The sequence below is a fragment of the Salvelinus sp. IW2-2015 genome, linkage group LG17 (genome assembly GCF_002910315.2).
Source record: "Salvelinus sp. IW2-2015 linkage group LG17, ASM291031v2, whole genome shotgun sequence".
Lineage (NCBI taxonomy): Eukaryota > Metazoa > Chordata > Actinopteri > Salmoniformes > Salmonidae > Salvelinus > Salvelinus sp. IW2-2015.
In genome coordinates this window covers 7,151,961-7,174,344 of record NC_036857.1, presented here as the reverse complement: position 1 = coordinate 7,174,344, position 22,384 = coordinate 7,151,961, and the positions used below count along the sequence as shown (strand labels likewise).

Genomic DNA, 22,384 nt, shown 5'->3' with positions numbered 1-22,384 from the left:
TCCCCATCAATAACTAGGATACGGGCAGAGCTCGGCTATCACATTTTGAAGCTGTGCCATTTGCTCATGCTCCGCTGTGAAGTACAGCGATATCTGACTAAGTTCATAACATGGTGACAGAAGTGCTTCAACCTCATCAAATATAAGACATTGTTTCACAGAAATTGATGTTCATTTAGTTGGGAGTTTAGAGTGACGAAAAGTAGCTAACAGCTCTCATGTCTCTTCATTGAGGAGCCCAAGCAGAGACGTTACTATGATTACTCAGAGCTGCCAATAGCAGAGTGCATGCAGGGATTGAGTGACAGAGTAGCTAATGGATATACTGAAGAAGTCATTTCTGATTTGGGACAGGTCCGGGCCTCAAATTTGGCTGAAGCAACCGGGCTTTAGTAGGGTCTGAACGTCGTGGGAATGGTTAAAATGAACGCCCTTGCAGGGCGCTACCAGTGCTTCATATCTATTTTCTACCGTTGGCTCCAGTGTGAATTCTCCTCTCATGGATTTTAAAGGGAGGGACTGGTGTCATGAATATCCCCCACCTATGCTTTCATCCATTATTTTTAAATTCTTGAGGGGGGCATAAAACACACACACTATGGGAAAAGGAATAGTAAAGAAATTGTTGAGACAAGAGCACATTTAAACATCTGTTTTATTAAGAAAATAATGGCTGGATCACTCATTCTCCTCGCTGCGGAGTCTGGCATTGGGATTGGTGATCTTGATGGCCAGCTGGGCTCCCCTCTCCACAATCAGCTTCCTGTTCTTGGAAGACACGTTGTGGGCGATTTCAGCAGCGTGGGTCCTACGGAGGGGGAGAGGATGGTTAGAGGCAAGATAATTACCAAATACCATACACACTGGAGACTGAATGGCACAGGGAGAGAAGGAGAGGATTGTTTCAGTGAGACAACATTATGTTGCTATGAGCAGCCCAATGCAAGACTTTGCCCTCACAGTTACACTAAGGATCTGTGCATGTGTACAGGTGTGCTTCACGCTGCTTCAATGCGATAGCTACAGGACCAAAACAGCAGAGAAATTTAACCTTGTGCTTCAGCACAGTTGTTGTGAAAAGTGGCACACTGTTGCCGTTTACTTTGTGCATGGCTGACTACACTCAAACATTTGTTGTTGTTGTACCAATTAGGTAACATTTTCATATGTGGGCAACGTTTGGATATTCAACCACACAAGCACTATCTTTTTGTCTTACACTTGACAAGTAAAGAGAAAAAAAAAGCCCACAACAACCAAACAGTGCGCTGGAGACTGAAGTAGGCTTAGGCTATATACCGCAGTGTTTCCCAACCCTCGTCCTCAAATTCCCCCAACAGTACACATTCATTGTAGCTCTGAACAAATACCTCATTCAGCTCAATGAGGGCTTGATGATTAGTTTACAAGTTGAATCAGGTGTGCTTGTCCAGGTTTACAATAAAAATGTTTACTGTTGGGGTTACTCGAGGACCAGGGTTGGAAAACAAGTGGTATACCGTATACTTGGGTATTTGGAAATAGAAACATTCTGTAGCTTCAATACCGTAGAAACTATGAGGTTTTTCAATACATTTTAATTTGTAGCTATTTAAAGTAAATACCTGCAGTCAACTTTTGGAATGCATTAGGATATAAATCCAATCTGTTTCTTATTACACCAGTCACATTATGAAGCTTACTTAGTTCCCCAGCAGTTGAGCCAGTCACGTGTTTGTTTGTAAATAGCACAATAGGAGAAAGCAGGTGAGTCCAGCTGTGTATTGACAGGGGTTACGTTATATATGAAGTCAGTGTTTTTTGCTTCAATAGCGTTAACTATAGTTCTCTGTCACAGAAAACACACCGAAGAAAAATATAAATGAAACAAAGTGTTGGTCCCTTGTTTCAGGAACTGAAAAGATAGATGAAATTATCCATATGCACAAACAGCTTATTTAGCAAAAAATGTTTGCACAAATGTGTCTACATCCCTGTTACTGAGCATTTTCTTTGCCAAGATAATCCATCCACCTGACAGGTGTGGAATATCAAGAAGCTGATTAAACAGCATGTTCATTAAACAGGTGCACCTTCTGCTACGGACAATAAAAGGCCACTAAAATGTGCAGTTGTCACAACACAATTCCACAGACGTCACAAGTTGAGGGAGCCTGCATTTGACATGAGGAATGCGGGAATGTCCACCACAGCTGTTGCAAGAGAATGGAATGTTCATTTCACTACCATAAGCCACCTCCAAAATTGTTTGAGAGTTTAGCAGTACGTCCAACTGGCCTCAACCGCATGTAACCACGCAGGCCCTGGACCTCCACACCCCGCTTCTTCACCTGTGGGATCGTCTGAGACCAGCCACCCAGACTGCTGATGAAATTGTAGATTTGCACAATGGATGAATTTCTGCACAAACATGGCAGAAAGCGAACACAATATGATTCTCTTGTCACCTTAAGTTAACCACTTACTTAGCACGTTAAACTAGGGGTCATCTTAGTGCATAATTCTGCATTTTTCATGCAGGAAAGAAAGGAAACTCTTTCTGCTTTTTTTAAAACGCCGATCTAAAATGCTTTTTATTTATACACRGAACCAAAATCTAAACGCAACATGCAACAATTTCAAAGATTTTACTGAGTTACAGTTCATAAGGAAATCAGTCAATTGAAATAAATTCATTAGGCCCTTATCTATGGATTTCACATGCCTGGTCACAGATGCCACCCAAAAAAGGTAGTCGCCGTGGATCAGAGAACCACCTAATCTGCTGTGACCACCATTTACCTCGTGTAGCGCGACACATCTCCTTTGCATAGAGCTGATCAGGCTATTGATTCTGGCCCGTGGAATGTTGTCCCACTTAAATGGCTGTGGGAAGTTGCTGGACATTGGCGAGACTGGAACACGCTGTTGTACACGTCGATCCAAGGCATCCCAAACGTGCTTCATGGGTGACATGTCTGGTGAGTATGCAGGCCATGGACGAACTGGGACATTTTCAGCTTCCAGGAATTGTGTACAGATCCTTGCGACATGGGGCTGTGCATTATGCTAGGGTAAGTTTGGCGGCGTGAGTGAAGGAGGCTTTGTTGCGAAATAGAAAGCCGACTCTAGATTTGATTTTGGATTGGAGATGTTTGATATGAGTCTGGAAGGAGAGTTTGCAGTCTAGCCAGACACCTAGGTTACTTATAGATGTCCACATATTCTAGGTCGGAACCATCCAGGGTGGTGATGCTAGTCGGGCGTGCGGGTGCAGGCAGCGAACGGTTGAAAAGCATGCATTTGGTTTTACTAGCGTTTAAGAGCAGTTGGAGGCCACGGAAGGAGTGTTGTATGGCATTGAAGCTCGTTTGGAGGTTAGATAGCACAGTGTCCAAGGAAGGGCCAGAAGTATACAGAATGGTGTCGTCTGCGTAGAGGTGGATCAGGGAATCGCCCGCAGCAAGAGCAACATTGATATATACAGAGAAAAGAGTCGGCCCGAGAATTGAACCCTGTGGTACCCCCATAGAGACTGCCAGAGGACCGGACAACACGCCCTCCGATTTGACACACTGAACTCTGTCTGCAAAGTAGTTGGTGAACCAGGCAAGGCAGTCATTAGAAAAACCGAGGCTACTGACATTTGTGGTATTCTGTCTTAAATTGTATCGTTTATTTACATATTAGGAACGTTCTCCAACGTTGAAGATAGAAAATGCTATGAACAGAGTCGATGTGATTCCTTATTTTACATGTCAGAGGCGTGTTCGGTCTACATAGAACATTTCGATTTGAATGTTCAAAAACATTGCGTCCTGCTGAACACACCCCAGTTAACTTTCTGAAACAGGAAGGGGCTTTATTACAAGTCTATAACTGTGGGTACCCAGGACTAGAAAATCAAAGCAATATACTTGATTTACGAGGGTTTACCCAAGGTAGGCACGGTGCATACTTGATGATCTTTTCATCATAAGGCGAGTAGAAGTGAATTATAGATAATGTCAATTCTGCTGGAACTTGCTCCTGGCCCTTGTGGACAGGCATGACTTACGCAATCCTCTTTCCACTAAGACTACGCCCTCTATTCTACCCCATGTAGCTTTGCATGTAATGCCCTATGTAGTATGCTTCATGTTGTGGGTGGTATCAGTTAAATAGGAGACTTGGAAATACCCCCATGAGGAATAATATTGCCCTTTGGGTACCTTTAACTTGAAGATAAAAACTACACCAAAATCTAACCAACAAAACTTACTTGTTGCTCATCATGAGGACCTCGAGCTCCTTGATGTTGTGCACCAGGAACTTCCTGAAGCCAGAGGGCAGCATGTGCTTGGTCTTCTTGTTGCTACCATAACCAATGTTTGGCATCAGCATCTGACCCTTAAACCGCCTGCGGACCCTGTTGTCAATACCCCTGGGCTTACGCCAGCTTTTCTGGAGGCGGAAAGGCAAAGACATTACATAGAACCGCAGTTAGGATCAATGTTCCTTCTAACTACTCTGCTCGAGGGAGATTAATGTCCTTTGCCTCCCTGCAAGTGCAATGTTTGAAAAGCCTTGTTTCCGGCGAGTGCAATGTTTGAAAAGCCTTGTTTCTGCCACAAATTACATGATATGCAACCTTACAATAATAAAGGGAGAAGTGTCATCTTTGATATGCGTTTAGCAAATGTGCTTACCGTGATCTTGACATATCTGTCAGACTGATGGCGAATGAATTTCTTAACCCTCTTCTTGACAATCTTCGGTTTGGTAAGAGGTCTGAGGGCTGCCATGGTGACCTGAGAAGATAAGGTAATTTGTTAACATTAAACACACACTAGCAACAATTAACACTAGCAAAACACCAACAATTATAGCATATCAAATCACCCACAATCAGTGGCTGTGTAACGTTAGTTACCATAACATGACTAGCTAGTTCTGCCAACTCGTATTGCTAGAAACAAGGTAACTAGCTAAGTTACCAGTAGTTGGCTCTTGCAAGCCATTTAGATTTCCCCTGTATCACAATGACAAGCTACAGGTAACTAAACGGTGTAAACACATGACGCCGTAAGTGTAAAGATGATATGAATTTGTAACATGTCAATCCCATTGAAAGCAAGTGCGTTCTAAAGCAATAAACATTGTTGGAAGGCATGAGTTTGGGCTAACTAGCGCGAGTTAGTTGACTTGTGTAAGGCAATATGATAAATAGCTACGTAGCTAACTAGTTTGTCTGATATGCATTTCATTACGAGTCTAAAACCTTGGCGTTAGCTATAAAAACCATGCAAAATCAAAGCGTAATTTATATTTTATGAAACACGTGTCGGCCCCACTGTATGGACGTAGGTACTAGCAAGATAACTAGGCAGTTATGATATTGGAAACACCGGTGTGGAAAGGTAGCTAGCTAGCCACTGGGAAAGCAAGCCGTTCGAAACCATGGCATTTGAGGGATTAGAAATGTGCAATGCCTATAATGTTGCGGTAAATTGTAGAACTTGAATTCACATAGGTGATTAATGAGCTAGATATATGTTCTTACGTCTTCTAAATATGTCGATGGACATAGATTTAGATAACTCACCCGCCTGTATAATTTTAAGGAGGACACAGCAACGGCGGAAGGGAAGAAAAGGGCTTCCGGAAGGACTGCAAAGTGTTATGGGTAGTGTATTAACCTAGATAAATTAAAGTACGTAACTAGTGTAGGCACTAGGCTGAATAGCTGTTCTTATGTATGTCAAATTGAGGACATCTCCCTCAAAATTACTCATTGTAAGCAATTAGTCATGTATAAGGTATTGAATGTAAATTGTTTCCCATGAATGCTTTTCCTGTGTGAGGCACGCATCATCACTGTCACGGGTTGCTGGTTTCTCAAAAAGCTGATCCAAAATCCGCTTCCAGCACCCAAACAATTGTCATTATCATTGTTAGCAAGAAACCTAAACTGATCCAAGATCAATGTCCCAAATACTACGGAACTTCCTCAACACGAAACGAAACTAAACGAAGAGATAGGTCATAGCTTAGCCTAAATCGAAATTGTGTAAAGTTATTGTTAAGGGGAAATTGTGTTTTTGGTGTTTCATCAGATTTGTTAAAAAAAGAGGAAGAGTTGCGAGTCCTTGAACCACAGACGAAGGGGATTTTTTTGGATGTGTGTAATGATTTACAATAATCTAACATAAATCACATGCAAGGGTGGGAACCTAAAGGGAACCAACTCTCGCTTGCATTATTTCTTTGAATGTTGTGAAAGCTTAGGTGGAAATGGAGAGTACCCCGATTCTAAGGTGAGAACGTCATGTGTAAAAGTCATGTTTGTATGGAGATTGTGGTTATTTTCCATGGTATTAGGCCTAGCATATATATACTATACTTTTTCAAAACATGAGCCAATACAGTCCTCTGTATTGATACAATCAAATGCACATCTTGATAGAAAGTGTAGTCTGTAGCAATTTAAATCACACATTGCTCTTCTACTTTAACTTTACCTGTTATATTTTCATAGCAGCTATGGGTCTTATGGCACCGCCAATCCTGGATATGCACCAATAGCAGAAGGAAGTCCAGGTAATTCGTGATTCCATCTCATCGTCTGTTTATGTATAATGTTGAATTATTAGCCTTTCTACTAGTTGTATTTGAACCTGATGAATAATAGCCTCTGTCGTGTGAATTCCCACATCATTGTGGGAGTTTTTGAACATTTTACAACGTTATAAAGTATTTGTTTGTAGCCTGATGCTGTAATGATTCAATTTCAAAATGCCATCTGTAGGGCTCTCTGCTGCTGTGAATGATGACGTCGTGTAATTTCAATTCAAGTAGATTTATTCGGGGGGGGGTTACTCGTCAATTACTCTCTGTCGGAAGTTCCTAGGGTGTTATATCTAGAATTGGATGACATTAGAGTTCAAGGTACACACTTTGTTTTTACCAATAGTCGAACTCTGTCTCTTATGACCGAAAATAACTTCTGAACATCAGAATAGCGATTACTCACCATGAACTGGCAGAAGCGCTTTTCTTTTCCCTTTAACGAGCCGGACGTGAAGGACATACTTATTTCCCCAAATCCCCGTCATGTGCGTGAAAAGAGGATGGCGGTCGTGCTGCCTTCTGAGAATTAGTAGGCGATCGAATAAACCCCCACTGCCTTATGTTCTACTAGCTAAAATGCAATCGTTGGAAAATAAAATCATCAACCTACGAGGAAAATTAAACTACCAACGGGACATTAAAAACTAATATCTTATGCTTCAAGGAGTCATGGCTGAACGACGACTTTATCAACATACCGCTGGCTGGTTATATGCTGTATCGGCAGGATAGAACAGAGTCGTCTGGTAAAACAAGGGGTGGCGGACTATGTATATTTGTAAACAACAGCTGGTGCACAATATCTAAGGAAGCTTATCATGAGATGCTCTATCCACCTTGAGAGTTTCTGTATTTTTCGTAGCTGTCTACATACCATCACAGACCAATGCTGGCTCTAAGACCGCACTCAATGAGCTGTATTCCACCATAAGCAAACAGGAAAAAGCTCATCCAGAGGCAGCGCTCCTAGTGGCCGGGGACTTTAATGCAGGGAAACTTAAATCTGTTTTACCAAATTTCTATCCGCATGTTAAATGTGCAACCAGAGGGAAAAAACTCTAGATCACCTTTACTCCACACAGAGACGTGTACAAAGCTTTCCCTCGCCCTCCATTTGGCAAATCTGACCATAATTCTATTCTCCTGATTCCTGCTTACAAGCAAAAATGAAAGCAGGAAGCACCAGTGACTCTGTCAATAAAAAAAGTGGTCAGATGAAGCAGATGCTAAGCTACAGGACTGTTTTGCTAGCACAGACTGGAATATGTTCTGGGATTCTTCCGATGAGAGGAGAGTACACCACATCAGTCATTGGCTTCATCAATAAGTGCATCGATGACGTCGTCCCCACAGTGACCGTACGTACCCCAACCAGAAGCCATTGCTTACAGGCAACATCAGCACTGAGGTAAAGGCTAGAGCTGCCACTTTCAAGGAGCGGGACTCTAACCCGGAAGCTTATAAGAAATCCCACTATGCCCTCTGACGAACCATCAAACAGGCAAAGCATCAATTCAGGACTAAGATCGAATCGTACTACACCGGCTCCGACACTCGTCTTATGTTGCAGGGCTTGCAAACCTTTACAGACAACTAGGGGAAGCACAGCCGAGAGCTGCCCAGTGACACGAGCCTACCAGACAAGCTAAACTACTTCTATGCTCACTTCGAGGCAAATAACATTGAAACATGCATGAGAGCACCAGCTATTCCGGACAACTGTGTGATCACGCTCTCCGCAACTGATGTGAGTAAGACCTTTAAACAGGTCAATATTCACAAGGCTGCAGGGCCAAACGGATTACCAGGATGTGTACTGCAAACATGCACTGACCAACTGGCAAGTGTCTTCACTGACATTTTCAACATCTCCCTGTCCGAGTCTGTAATACCAACATGTTTTAAGCAGACCACCATAGGTCCCTGTGCCCAAGAACACTAAGGTAACCTGCCTAAATGACTACCGACCCGTAGCCATGAAGTGCTTTGAAAGGCTGGTCATGGCTCACATCAACACCATTATCCCAGAAACCTTAGACTCACTCCAATTTGCATACTGCCCTAACAGATCATGCAATCTCTATTGCACTCCACACTGCCCTTTCCCACAAGGACAAAAGGAACACCGATGTGAGAATGTTATTCATTGACTACAGCTCAGTGTTCAACACCATAGTGCCCTCAAAGCTCATCACTAAGCTAAGGACCCTGGGGCTAAACACCTCCCTCTGCAACTGGATCCTGGACTTCCTGACGGGCCGCCACCAGGTGGTAAGGGTAGGTAACAACACATCCGCCACGCTGATCATCAACACAGGGGCCCCTCAGGGGTGCGTACTCAGTCCCCTCCTGTACTCCCTGTTCAAACCTGACTGAACGGCCAGGCACGACTCCAACACCATCATAAACTTTGCCGATGACACAACAGTGGTAGGCCTGATCACCGACAACGACGAGACAGCCTATAGGGAGGAGGTCAGAGACCTGGCCGTGTGGTGCCTGGACAACAATCTCTCCCTCAACGTGATCAAGACAAAGGAGATGATTGTGGACTACAGAAAAGGAGGACCGAGCATGTACCCATTCTCATTGACGGGGCTGTAGTGGAGCAGGTTGAGAGCTTCAAGTTCCCTTGTGTCCACATCACCAACAAACTATCATGGTCCAAACAAACCAAGACCGTTGTGAATGTAACTGCAATGATGAGATAGATGTTCTTCTTCTTTGTTTTTAGATCTTATTATCTAAATGCCATACTGTGTTTGATCTTGCCTATCCATCTTGTCTCAAGTGGACCACAATGGAAAAAGTCCCAGACTTTGTGTGTTATCCTCGATGATTTTACAAATTTTCAAAGACTCCAGCCACGCTAGTCATAGACTGTTCTCTCTGCTACCAAACGGCAAGCGGTACCGGAGCGCCAAGTCTAGGTCCAAGAGGCTTCTAAACAGCTTCTACCCCCAAGAAATAAGACTCCTGAACATCTTATCAAATGGCTTCCCAGACTATTTGCATTGCCCACCCCCTCTTTTACGCCGCTGCTACTCTATTATCTATGCATAGTCACTTTAATAACTCTACCTACATGTACATATTACCTCGACTAACCGGTGCCCCCACACATTCACTCTGTCCCGGTACCCCCTGTATATAGTCTCGCTCTTGTTATTTTACTGCTGCTCTTTAATTCCTTTTATTTCTTATTTGTATTTTTTAATCTGCATTGTTGGTTAGGGGCTTGTAAGTAAGCATTTCACTACACCTGTTGTATTCGGCGTATGTGACTAATAAGATTTGAGTTGAGTCTCTGGTCTTGGGTCGCTTGAATTCCACAGTCTGGTTCCCTTTTTTAGGACAATGTGAACACAAAGCTCCCCAGGTTAGCTTGTCATTATTCCCGCACCACACACTACACTACTGCAACACTGTTTCTCCTGCCATAACCCCTCACATTGGTGTCACAAAAGAGATAAGATGATGATGTGCAGGTTTGTGGGAGAGAAAACCGTGTGCTGTTTTTGGATATTTATTAGCGATTCTCAAGGATGCACATAAATTCCAAAATATGTGTGGAGTTTTATACTGACATGATGTTCAGATTATTTGTTCATAATATGTTATCTATAGGCTAAGAGAGCTTCATAGCTCTTTATTCGATTGTTGGGTTTGAATAGTGTGAGAAGAAAACATTTGATGATAATCATGACACACTCTTAAAGGGCAATTATTTAATACAGTATTATTTAATCTGCAGTTATTATTTAGCTATTTTTTCTCTTACCAATAATATTTATATGTTAATAGTATCTTCTGATTACAATTATTATGCCTCGTTTAAAAAAATCTAAATGCTATCTATTAGCTTAGTACGTAGGTATATCTATCTGTCCGATAGCACGTTCAGATGGAATGGTTTGTCCTGCACTTTGTAAAAACCCAGAGTGCTTTACGTGAATGTTGGAAAAAGATCTTGGTTCATTTTTAAACACAGCAATGTGAATGCAAAGAGGACTCAGACCACAAAATGTGAAGTGAATTGGCAGAAGAATTGTCTTCATTCAAAGGCAAGGGCAGTGTCAATACAAAGATAAGTTATTTTGCAATTTCTTTACCCCAGAGTTCACTTTAAAGAGGACTGAGATCGGTTATTTTAAAGAGGACTATATGTGAAAACACACATCTCTCCCAATGTGTTCTCCAATCTCATGAAACACTTTAGAAAAAGGCTCAGTGTCGTTATCATTGCAAGGGGAAAGTGCTGGAGTATGGAAAACAGGTGTTAAACAAAATCTCTTTCTCTGACCAATTGTGTTAGTATAAAATAATGTAATATCTCACTATTTGAATGATTTATTTATCTTTATCAAGGGTGCCAAATATTTTGGAGGTGACTATGTTAAATATGTATAATATTGGAAAGTATTTTCAGTGTTAGATTTCAAAACCATCTGCATATAGAGCTATAGAAAAGTAGATATGTACGTGAATTAGTAACCAAAGCAGTAACATTAAAAAAAATATTTCCAAGAGCACCAAGGGGAGGAAAAAAATGTGTACATTTGATAAGAAAGGTCAAGGAGCTCACGACACTTGTCTGTAGATCTGTAGCTCATACGGACAAAGTGTAAAGCTATTGAAATTTAGACCTATTACAGGAAATATTTATGTAAAAAATCTGTTAAATAAAAATGTCAATTCTAATGGGTGTACTATGGACTACTATGGATAAGGGAGGTCAAAGACTAAATCTCAAGGGGTTTTAGATGTACACTGCTGGTCAAAAGTTTTAGAACACCTACTCATTAAAGGGTTTTTCTGTATTTTTACTATTTTCTAAATTGTAGAATAATAGTGAAGACATCAAAACTATGAAATAACACATGGAATCATGTAGTAACAAAAAAAAGTGATAAACAAATCAAAATATATTTTATGTTTGAGATTCTTCAAAGTAGCCACGTTTGCCTTGATGACAGCTTTGCACACGCTTGGCATTTCAATTAACAGGTGTGGGTATCCTAGTGGTTAGAGCGTTGGACTAGTAACCGCAAAGGTTGCAAGTTCGAATCTCCGAGCTGACAATGTACAATCTGTCGTTCTGCCCTTGAACAGGCAGTTAACCCACTGTTCCTAGGCCGTCATTGACAATAAGAATTTGTTCTTAACTGACTTGCCTAGTTAAATAAAGGTTAAATAAATTAAACATTTGTGGAATTTCTTTCCTTCTTTATGTGTTTGAGCCAATCAGTTGTGCTGTGACAAGGTAGGGGGGTATACAGAAGATATCCCTATTTGGTAAAATACCAAGTCCATATTATGACTTGAACAGCTCAAATAAGCAAAGAGAAACGACAGTCATCATTACTTTAAGGCATGAAGGTCAGTCAATGCGGAAAATTAAGAATTTTTAAAGTTTCTCCAAGTGCAGTTGCAAAAACCATCAAATGATATTATGAAACTGGCTCTCATGAGGATCGCCACGGGAATGGAAGACCCAGAGTTACCTCTGCTACAGAGGATAAGTTCATTAGAGTTACCAGCCTCAGAAATTGCAGCCCAAATACATGCTTCACAGAGTTCAAGTAACAGACACATCTCAAAATCAACTTTTCAGAATAGGCTGTGTGTATCAGGCCTTCATGGTCGAATTGCTGCAAAGAAACCAAGAGCTATTTTACCAAGAAGGAGAGTGATGGAGTGCTGGATCAGATGACCTGGGAGCCACAATCCACCGACCTCAACCAAATTGAGTTGTATGGGATGAGTCGGACTGCAGAGTGAAGGAAAAGCAGCCAACGTGCTCAGCATATGTGGGAACTACTTCAAGACTGTTGGAAAAGCATTCCAGGTGAAGCTGGTTGACAGAATGCCAAGCGTGTGCAAAGCTGTCATCAAGGCAAAGGGCGGCTATTTGAATAATCTAAAATTTGATTTGTTTAACACTTTTTTTTGTTGGTTACTACATAATTCCATATGTGTTATTTCATAGTTTGGATGTCTTCACTATTATTCTACAATGTAGAAAATAGTAAAAATAAAGAATCCCTTGAATGAGTAGGTGTTATAAACTTTTGACTGGTAGTTTATATGTCATTTGAACTAAAAGCTATTGAAAAATTTGATCTGTACGAGAATTAATAACCACAGCTGTAATGGGAGAAATATTTGTAGAAAATCAAAGGGGAGGAATTTTGAAAACATTACCCATCGCACTTGAAACCCATCATACTTGTCTGTAGATCTATAGCTCATGGACAGTGAAATATTCATTTATAATCTGGGAACTTGTGAATTCGAATCTGTGTATCATGGATTAGAGACATCAGTGACTTTGCTACAAGTGATTTTAGCTCTATTGGTCATTCAAGTAGGCTACAGTAGGTTGCATACGAGTGAGAAATAACATTTTTTATTTAACCTTTATTTAACTAGGCAAGTCAGTTAAGAACAAATTCTTATTTACAATGATGGCCTACCTCGGCCAAACCGGACGATGCTGGGCCAATTGTGCGCTGCCCTATGGGACATTGGCCTATTTGTTTTTTTTTGGCTCATATTTTTACATATAATCCATAAGTAATAAACAAGATAGTATTTTCCCACAACATTTATATTAAAAATGTTGGTTTAAGATGTAGATCATAAAAAGACAAATAAATAATCTATAAACACCATGGATCGGCTGATTGTTCTTTTAACAAGGTCTCTTAGCGTGAGTGCTTTACCCACAATTTGTATTTTACCCATTACCAGGTATAAAAGGCTCTGCATGGTCAAGCTGACATCTGAAGTGGCCATATAGCATTTACTGTGATGCTGCATCCAGACTAAAGGACTTTAATACTTCTTGCGCTTAGCGGAGCAGAGCTATTGTGAAAGAAGTTGTCAAGGAAGCAAATTTGTCTTTATACAGGACTTTCCACTCTCATCTACCATCATCCAATCACGTCAATGCAGAGCTATGTGGCGCTCTCAAAGCCAATTTATGCTTGATCTGAAATGTGGTTGTAGGCTTCATATGGAGGGTGTGACGCAATTGCGGAGCATCAGGAGGCATGCAGAGGTCAAGTCAAGCTCAGTACTGCATCCCCATGCATTCAAAAAATAATAATAACAACGTGGAGTGCTCCATAACTCCGCATTGACATGATTGGTAGGTGGGGGCGGTACATCCTGTATAAACACAAACTCACTTCCGTTACAACTTCCTTCACAATAGCTCTGCTTTGCTAAGAGCAAAAAGTATGAAAGCCCTGTTGTCTGCGGATGCTGCATCCCAGTAAATGCTGTATGGCCACTTCAGTCTTCGGATTGACCATTCAGAGAATTTTAGCATTGTTACAAAATTTGGGAGGAGCTCAATTTGGCTTCAGCATGAAATTTCATCACACCCTCTAGAAGAAGAAAATAAACTAACTTGCTCTCGATCGCCATCTGATTCTAGATATATCATCCTAGTACCTTGACGAGCTAACTCAGAGTATCAAACCAATATACAAACTGAAAACAAATGTACTGCAGTACACTACTGAATGTGCGCTCCCGCCGCACAATTCACTTTTTGACAGCTAAAGCTGTAGCTCAGTCTTATAGTTTGAATAAATGTTCTCCCAGGACGAAGTAGACAATCGTTAAATGAGCTGCAAATCATTATTTTGAGTATGGACAATACTTTGGAGAGAGGCTAATCAGTCAATGTGCCTTCAAATATGTACAGTGGCAAGAAAAGGTATGTGAACCCTTTTGGAATTATCTGGATTTCTATATAAATTCGTCATAAAATTTGATCTGATCTTCATCTAAATCACAACAGACAAACACTGTCTGCTTAAACTAATAACACACAAACACACACGTGAGTTTTTCTTGTTTATATTGAATACATAATTTAAACATTCACAGTGTAGGTTGGGGAAATGATGTGAACCCCTAGGCTAATGACTTCTCCAAAACCTAATTGGAGTCAGGAGTCAGCTAATGTGGAGTCCCATCAATGAGACGAGATTGGAGATGTTAGTTAGAGCTGCCCAGCCCTTTAAAAATTTCACAAAATGTGAGTTTGCTATTCACAAGAAGCATTGACTGATATGAACCATGCCTTGAACAAAAGAGATCTCAGAAGACCCAAGATTAAGAAATGTTGACTTGCATAAAGCTGGAAAGTGTTACAGAAGTATCTCTCAAAGCCTTGATGTTCATCAGTCCACGGTAAGACAAATTGTCAATAAATGGAGAAAGTTCAGCACTGTTGCTACTCTCCCTAGGAGTGGCCGTCCTGCAAAGATGACTGCAAGAGCACAGCGCATAATGCTCAATGAGGTTAAGAAGAATCCTAGTGTCAGCTAAAGACTTACAGAAATCTCTGGAACATGCTAACATCTCTGTTGAAGAGTTTATGATACATAAAACACGTAACAAGAATGGTGTTCATGGGAGGACACCACGGAAGAAGCCACTGCTGTCCAAAAAAAKCCATTGCTGCACATCTGAAGTTTGTAAAATAGCATCTGGATGTTTCACAGCGCTACTGGCAAAATATTATGTGGACAGATTAAACTGAAGTTGAGTTGCTTGGAGGGAACACAACACTGTGTGGAGAAAAAAGGCACAGCACACCAACATCAAAACCTCTACCCAACTGTAAAGTATGGTGGTGGGAGCTTCATGGTTTGGGGTTGCATTGCTGCCTCAGGGCCTGGACAGCTTACAATCATCGACGGAAAAATTAATTCCCAAGTTTATCAATACATTTTGCAGGAGAATGTAAGGCTATCTGTCCGCCAATTGAAGCTCAACAGAAGTTGGGTGATGCAACATGACTACGACCCAAAACACAGAAGTAAATGAACAGAATGGCTTCAACAGAAGAGAATACGCCTTCTGGAGTGGCCCAGTCAGTCCTGATCTCAACCCAATTGAGATGCTGTGACATGACCTCAAGAGAGCAGTTCACACCAGACATCCCAAGAATATTGCTGAACTGAAACAGTTTTATAAAGAGGAATGGTCCAAAATTCCTCCTGACCGTTGTGCAGGTCTGATCCGCAACTACAGAAAACGTTTGGTTGAGATTAATGCTGCCAAAGGAGGGTCAATCAGTTATTAATTCCAAGGGTTCACATACTTTTCCCACCCTGCACTGTGAATGTTTACACGGTGTGTTCAATAAAGACATGAAAACATATAATTGTTTGTGTTATTAGTTTAAGCAGACTGTCTATTGTTGTGATTTAGATGAAGATCAGATCAAATTGTATGACCAATTTATGCAGAAGTACAGGTAATTCCAAAGGGTTCACATACTTTTTCTTGCCACTGTATGTAGGCTACCTTTTCAACTGTGTCTGAGTGTCACCTAGGAAACAGGTAATACTTTTGTGATGTTCTAAATGTTATTTTGTAGCAACCAATACGTTTTTATGAGGTCGACAACAACTAGGTTATTTCCCCACCTTTATGCTTTGTCAATGCGGATCAGGGGTCAATTTGATGTTTAGATCAATAGTCTGGCATGGGGCCACACCAGTAGATATTTTAAGTGAGGTTTCATTATTATTTTAAGCAGTGCTTGACTTGGGCTGGAGCTGTCTGGAACGCCATACCGGCGCTTCTAATTTTTTGAGAATTGCGTGCCAGCTCCTCTATAAAAACAATGTAGCCTATAGCTATACACACCGAGGCAAAAAAAAATTGATTAAGGCTGAATCTTCATTGAACAGAAATTGAGAGTGGGCATTCATTTCCTGATTCCGATTTGTTTATGTGTATTTGCCTTTAGTCTGTGAATATGTGAGTGACAGTAGGCTTGTCGAGATTGCGCAGATTACAAATGTGCCAACCTGAATGGCATGGTGCGCTGTTCCAAATTGTCAAATGAGGGAGGTCATGGAAATTAGTTTAATTGTTTTTAATGTAATTCATAAAAGGACACTTCGAAATATGATCAATCAATTATAAAACTGCATATAAGCAATTATCGGAATGGCCCTTCATTGCATGTCCGAGTGTGCTGCGTGTATGCCTTTGCCGGAGAAGAGAGCGCGACATTTCAGCAGCAGGTATAAAATAATGACAAACTAGATCGCCAATTCAAAACATAACTTGTAGCAGTTATCTCGCTAGGTAGCTATAGCTAACTAAGCATTAATTTCGTCGTTGCCTTTCCACCGGCACTGTAGAGCCTAACTAAATCTGCACCGTTGGAAAGCTGGCATTCCCCTCTATTAATTAAACAGTAGCCATGTAATTACGACAACGTAAAAATAGAATTAAGAATAGCCTAATGACAAATAACTTCCTGTGCATAGATCACCCTCGAAACATGAATATTTGAGCCTTAAATGTAAACATGTCTAGTTGGATACCTTTTTAATGCCTCATTTATTAATTTTGGTCCCTGATTTATTGAATGAGGGAATACTTTTATGAAGACAAAAGTACTTGGTTGTAATGTTGAAAAAGCCATGCCTGCACACCCATGAGCTCTCCAGATGGAGGGTTGGCAACATGTGACTTATAATGCAGCTTTGTGTGGGGGGCTAAGTGCCTTGATCAAGGGCACAACGGCAGGTGGTAGGTCTACATGGGATCAGACACAGCAGTTTCCCAGTGTCAATAATGCTTAATTTTTCATGTAGGCTATAATAGTAATGAACATTTGGTTGAAAGTCATGGAAAAAGTGTATAAACCATTAACAGTGAATAATCATAATAGCATAATGTCATTTGTGAATTTCGGTGAACAAAGTCTAATCGACTGTCTTGCAAAAAGACAGCTCCTGCACTCCTTCCATCCCAAGTCAAGCACTGATTTTAAGAGATTTAAGCTGGTTCAAATGACCACAATTATATGTAAGTGTCTCTTCACCAGGGCAGTGGGACAATTCGAATTAAAGGCAGTCAATTCAGGAAGTGAACTTAGAAAAAATTAGAAAAAACAGCATCTATTTTTCAATAACTTCTCAATAAGCTTTTCCCCAAACAAATCTTATTTTTTATATTTTTTTATTGAAATCACTTCCTAAATCAACTGCCTTCAAATCAAATTGACCCCAGCCCTGCTCTTCACTCCTGAATCTGAAATGGTTTGTCTGGTTTTTTTTCTCAGCAATGTTTGCCCCGCCTGTGTGCGACTTCCACGGCCCTAGCGCTCCTCCTGCCAGTATGTTTGACAGCGTGCCAGGATATGAAGGGACGGTGGCCGGGAGCGGAGGTATGTGACCTGAGGACCATGGTCCTATGTTTCCTGCCAGTGATCTTTAGTTTTATTAGCAAACAAGTCACGTACCACACCAGCGCTGTTCCTTATGGTTGGAAATTCCATATAGAGTAATAACTCCCTAATAACAAACATGTTGAAAGCCCTTCTCATTATGTTTGACTGTTTACTGTAGGTGGGTACCTGCCCCCTCCTATACCATCTTACCCAGCCCCTCAGCCTCAGCCTGGTCCCGCACAATCAAACTGGAAGTAGGTGTAAAATACAATTGCCATAATTTTGTCTCGTCATACACATTTTTCTGCATAGCTGTCCTTGCAAACTACACAGGACACACACACACATGCATATATACATACATACATACATACATACATACATACATACATACATACATACATACATACATACATACATACATACATACATACATACATACATACAGTTGAAGTCGGAGGTTTATATACACTTAGGTTGGAGTCATTAAAACTTGTTTTTCAACCACTCCACAAATTTCTTGTTAATAAACTATAGTTTTGGCAAGTCAGTTAGGCATCTACTTTGTGCATGACACAAGTACATTTTCCAACAGTTGTTTACAGACAGATTTTTTTCACTTATCACAATGTATCACAATTCCAGGTGGTCAGAAGTTTACATACACTAAGTGACTGTGCCTTTAACAGCTTGGAAAATTCCAGAAATGATGTCATGGCTTTAGAAGCTTCTGATAGGCTAATTGACATAATTTGAGTCAATTGGAGGTTACTGTGGATGTATTTCAAGACCTACCTTCAAACTCAGTGCCTCTTTGCTTGACATCATGGGAAAATCTAAAGAATGTCTGGTTCATACTTGGGAGCAATTTCAAATGCCTGAAGGTACCACGTTCATCTGTACAAACAATAGTACGCAAGTAAAAACACCATGGGACCACGCAGCCGTCATACCGGTCAGAAATAGACGCGTTCTGTCTCCTAGAGATGAACGTACTTGTGCGAAAAGTGTAAATCAATCCAGAACAACAGCAAAGAACCTTGTGAAGATGCTGGAGGAAACGGGTACAAAAGTATTTATATTCAACAGGTAAACGAGTCCTATATCGACATAACCTGAAAGGCCGCTCAGCAAGGAAGAAGAGACTGCTCCAAAACCGCCATAAAAAGCCAGACAACAGTTTGCAACTGCACAAGGGAACAAAGATTGTACTCTTTGGAGAAATGTCCTCTGGTCTGATGAAACAAAAATAGAACTGTTGGAGGACAAAAAGGGAGGCCTGCAAGCCTAGAACACCATCCCAACCGTGAAGCACGGGGTGGCAGCATCATGTTGTGGGGGTGCTTTGCTGCAGGAGGACTGGTGCACTTCACAAAATAGATGGCATCATGAGGATGGAAAATGATGTGGATATATTGAAGCAACATCTCAAGACATCAGGTTCAGAAGTTTTAAGCTGGGGTCGCAAATGGGTCTTCCAAATGGACAATGACCCCAAGCATACTTCCAAAGTTGTGGCAAAATGGCTTAAGGACAACAACGTCAAGGTATTGGAGTGGCCATCACAAAGCTCTGACCTCAATCCTATAGAAAATTTGTGTGCAGAACTGAAAAAGCATGTGCGAGCAAGGAGGCCTACAAACCTGACTCAGTTACACCAGCTCTGAGGAGGAATGGGTCAAAATTCACCCAACTTATTATGGGAAGCTTGTGGAAGGCTACCCAAAACGTTTGACCCAAGTTAAACAATTTAAAGGCAATACACTCAATTAGTATTTGGTAGCATGTAAACTTCAGGAATTGTGAAAAACTGAGTTTAAATGTATTTGGCTAAGGTGTATGTAATCTTCCGACTTCAACTATACATACACTGACATTCCTTTATGCTCTTCACATGCAGTGCATTCGGAAAGGATTTTGACCCCTTGACTTTTTCCACATTTTGTTACGTTAGACTTATTCTAAAATGGATTAAAATATATTTTTTCCATTGTCAATCTACACACAATACCCCATAATGACAAAGCAAAAACTGTTTRTTAGAAAATTTTGCAAAGTAAGATTCAACAATGAAAAATACAGACCCTTTACACAGTACTTTGTTGAAGTCTTCTTGGGTATGACACTACAAGCTTGGCACACCTGTATTTGGGGAGTTTCTCCCATTCTTCTCTGCAGATCCTCTCAAGCTCTGTCAGGTTGGATGGGGAGTGTCGCTGCACAGCTATTTTCAGGTCTCTCAAGAGATGCTTGATCGGGTTCAAGTCCGGGTTCTGGCTGGGCCACTCAAGGACATTCAGAGACTTGTCCCGAAGCCACTCCTGCTTTATCTTGTCTGTGTGCTTAGGGTCGTTTTCCTGTTGGAAGGTGAACCTTCACCCGAGTCGGAGATCCTGAGTGCTCTGGAGCAGGTTTTCATCAAGGATCTCTCTGTACTTTGCTCCGTTCATCTTTGCCTCAATCATGACTAGTCTCCCAGTCCCTGCCACTGAAAAACATCCTCACAGCATGATGCTGCCACCACCATGCTTCACCATAGGGACGGTCCCAGGTATTCTCCAGACGTGACGATTGGCATTCAGGCCAAAGAGTTCAATCTTGGTTTCATCAGACTAGAGAATCTTGTTTCTCATGGTCTGAGAGTCATTAGGTGCCTTTCGGCAAACTCCAAGCGGGATTTTATATGCCTTTTAATGATGAGTGGCTTCCGTCTGGCCACTATATTAAAGGCCTGAGCGGAGTGTTGCAGAGATGGTTGTCCTTCTGGAAGTTTATCCCATCTCCACAGAGGAACTCTAGAGCTCTGTCAGAGTGATCATGGGTTCTTGGTCACCTACCTGACCACGGCCCTTCTTCCCCGATTGCTCAGTTTGGCCAGGCGGCCAGCTCTAGGAAGAGTCTTGGTGGTTCCAAACTTCTTCCATTTAAGTTTGATGGAGGCCACTGTGTTGTTGGGGACCTTCAATGCTGCAGAAATGTTTTGATACCCTTCCCCAGATCTGTACCTCGACACAATCCTGTCTCGGCGCTCTACGGACAATTCCTTCGACCTCATGGCTTGGTTTTTGCTCTGACATGCACTGTCAACTGTAGGACCTTATATAGACAGGTGTGTGCCTTTCCAAATCTTGTCCAATCAATTGAATTTACCACAGGTGGACTCCAATAAAGTTGTAGAAACATCTCAAGGATGCTCAATGGAAACATGATGCATCTAAGCTCAATTTCGAGTCTCATAGCAAAATGGTCTGAATACTTATGTAAATAAGTTCTATATGTTCTATTTTTAATACATTGGCAAAAATGTTATAAAAAATCTGTTTTTGCATTGTCATTATGGGGTATTGTGTGTAGATTGAAAAAAAAATCTATTTTAGAATAAGGCTAACAAAATGTGAGAAAGTCAAGGTCTGAATACTTTCTGAATGCACTGTATGCTGCTGCTGCTACTCGCTGTTCATTATCTATGCATTGTCACTTTTCCACTCGACTAACCCGTACTAACCTTTACCTCGACTAACCCGTACCCCTGAACATTGACTCAGTACCGGTACCCTTTGTATATAGCTTCGTAATTGTTATTTTATTGTGTTTTTATTTTTCCTTTAGTTTATTTTGCACATTTTTATTTTTTTAAAGTCTGCATTGTTGGTTAAGGGCTCGTAAGTGTGCATTTCACGGTAAGGTCTACACCTGTTGTATTCGGCAAATAAAATTTGATCTGATCAGCAATGATTCTTATCTGAGTTGACCCTTGTATTTTATGTTTGCACTGTCTCTGCACACTCACAGGAACAAACACACAACATGCACACACATTTATACTGACTCTACACACATGCACACACACTAACATACAATCATAATTTACGCTGCTGATACTCTGTTTATCATATATCTTGATGCCTAGTCACCTGACCCCTATACATATCTACCTCTATGACTCCAGTATCCCTGCACATTATAATATGGTATTGGAACTGACCCTGTTTATAGCTTATTACTTTCTTGAACTTCAAACTTGATAACAGGTTTATCTTAAGAGGTGCTGTACTTACTTAACTAGACTACCGGTGATAACAGTTGAACTGAAACTCAATGTGTACACTTTCAATTGTGTAGTTGTCTGACAAATATGTGGTTGTTTTATCCTCCACAGTATCCCATCTATCACCGAAGACACTGCCCGGGAGGCCTTTAGCCAGTATGCCTCCAGTAAGTGCTGTTACAGTTCAGCACCAGTTAAGGATGGCGTGATAACCAACATGGAGGCATACAATACATATAGGGTAAGATTAATGTTTTTACTCTGCCCATTCTGAAAATTGAAGAGTGCTTTTGTCTTACTGTTAGGCTTTTCTGTTTTTTTTCTTCTCCTGCGCTTCAACTTCCTGTTATAATCACACTTTTTTTCAGATCTTTACAGAATTGTAATGACCTGAGTGAGGGACATATGAAAACTATTATTCTGTGTATCTTTGATCTTGAGTGTTAATGTTGAATATTGACAGCTGGTTAGTTTGGGGTCGAAACTGTCTACCAGTGGCCCTCTATAATTGCACTCCCTTTATTTTGATAAGA

At 41.0% G+C, this 22,384-nt stretch overlaps 2 protein-coding genes across 3 annotated transcripts in view; one reads left to right on the top strand and one right to left on the bottom strand.

Annotated features, from left to right (window-relative positions):
• Positions 1-637: 637 nt before the first annotated feature.
• LOC111976711 (large ribosomal subunit protein eL32) lies at positions 638-5,681 on the bottom strand. Its single transcript, XM_024005757.2, has 4 exons — positions 5,564-5,681; positions 4,668-4,769; positions 4,241-4,422; positions 638-808 (listed from the first exon to the last, which is right to left on the bottom strand). Exons 2-4 carry the CDS (start codon positions 4,761-4,763, stop codon positions 679-681), a joined length of 408 nt encoding a protein of 135 aa, XP_023861525.1. The 5' UTR covers positions 4,764-4,769; positions 5,564-5,681; the 3' UTR covers positions 638-678.
• Positions 5,682-5,862: 181 nt separating this feature from the next.
• The window catches only part of ssuh2rs1 (ssu-2 homolog, related sequence 1), a 28,777-nt gene continuing 12,255 nt past the window's right edge, over positions 5,863-22,384 (top strand). Inside the window, exons 1-5 of one of the 2 annotated variants that reach the window (XM_070447817.1) lie at positions 5,863-6,275; positions 6,500-6,558; positions 17,696-17,800; positions 17,982-18,057; positions 21,963-22,092. In XM_070447817.1, the coding sequence (XP_070303918.1) occupies positions 6,253-6,275; positions 6,500-6,558; positions 17,696-17,800; positions 17,982-18,057; positions 21,963-22,092 (393 nt within the window). In that variant the 5' untranslated portion in view covers positions 5,863-6,252. Of the gene's footprint in view, positions 6,276-6,496; positions 6,559-17,695; positions 17,801-17,981; positions 18,058-21,962; positions 22,093-22,384 lie in introns of both variants that reach the window. The other variant, XM_070447816.1, reaches the window with a different exon arrangement.

Coding starts and splice junctions, on each gene's coding strand:
- LOC111976711 (XM_024005757.2), bottom strand. CDS start 4,763: ATGGCAGCCCTCAGACCTCTTACCAAACCGAAGATTGTCAAGAAGAGG. Junction 4,423..4,667: donor ACAGATATGTCAAGATCACG/GTAAGCACATTT, acceptor TTCCGCCTCCAG/AAAAGCTGGCGTAAGCCCAG. Junction 809..4,240: donor GTCCTCATGATGAGCAACAA/GTAAGTTTTGTT, acceptor CCCCCTCCGTAG/GACCCACGCTGCTGAAATCG.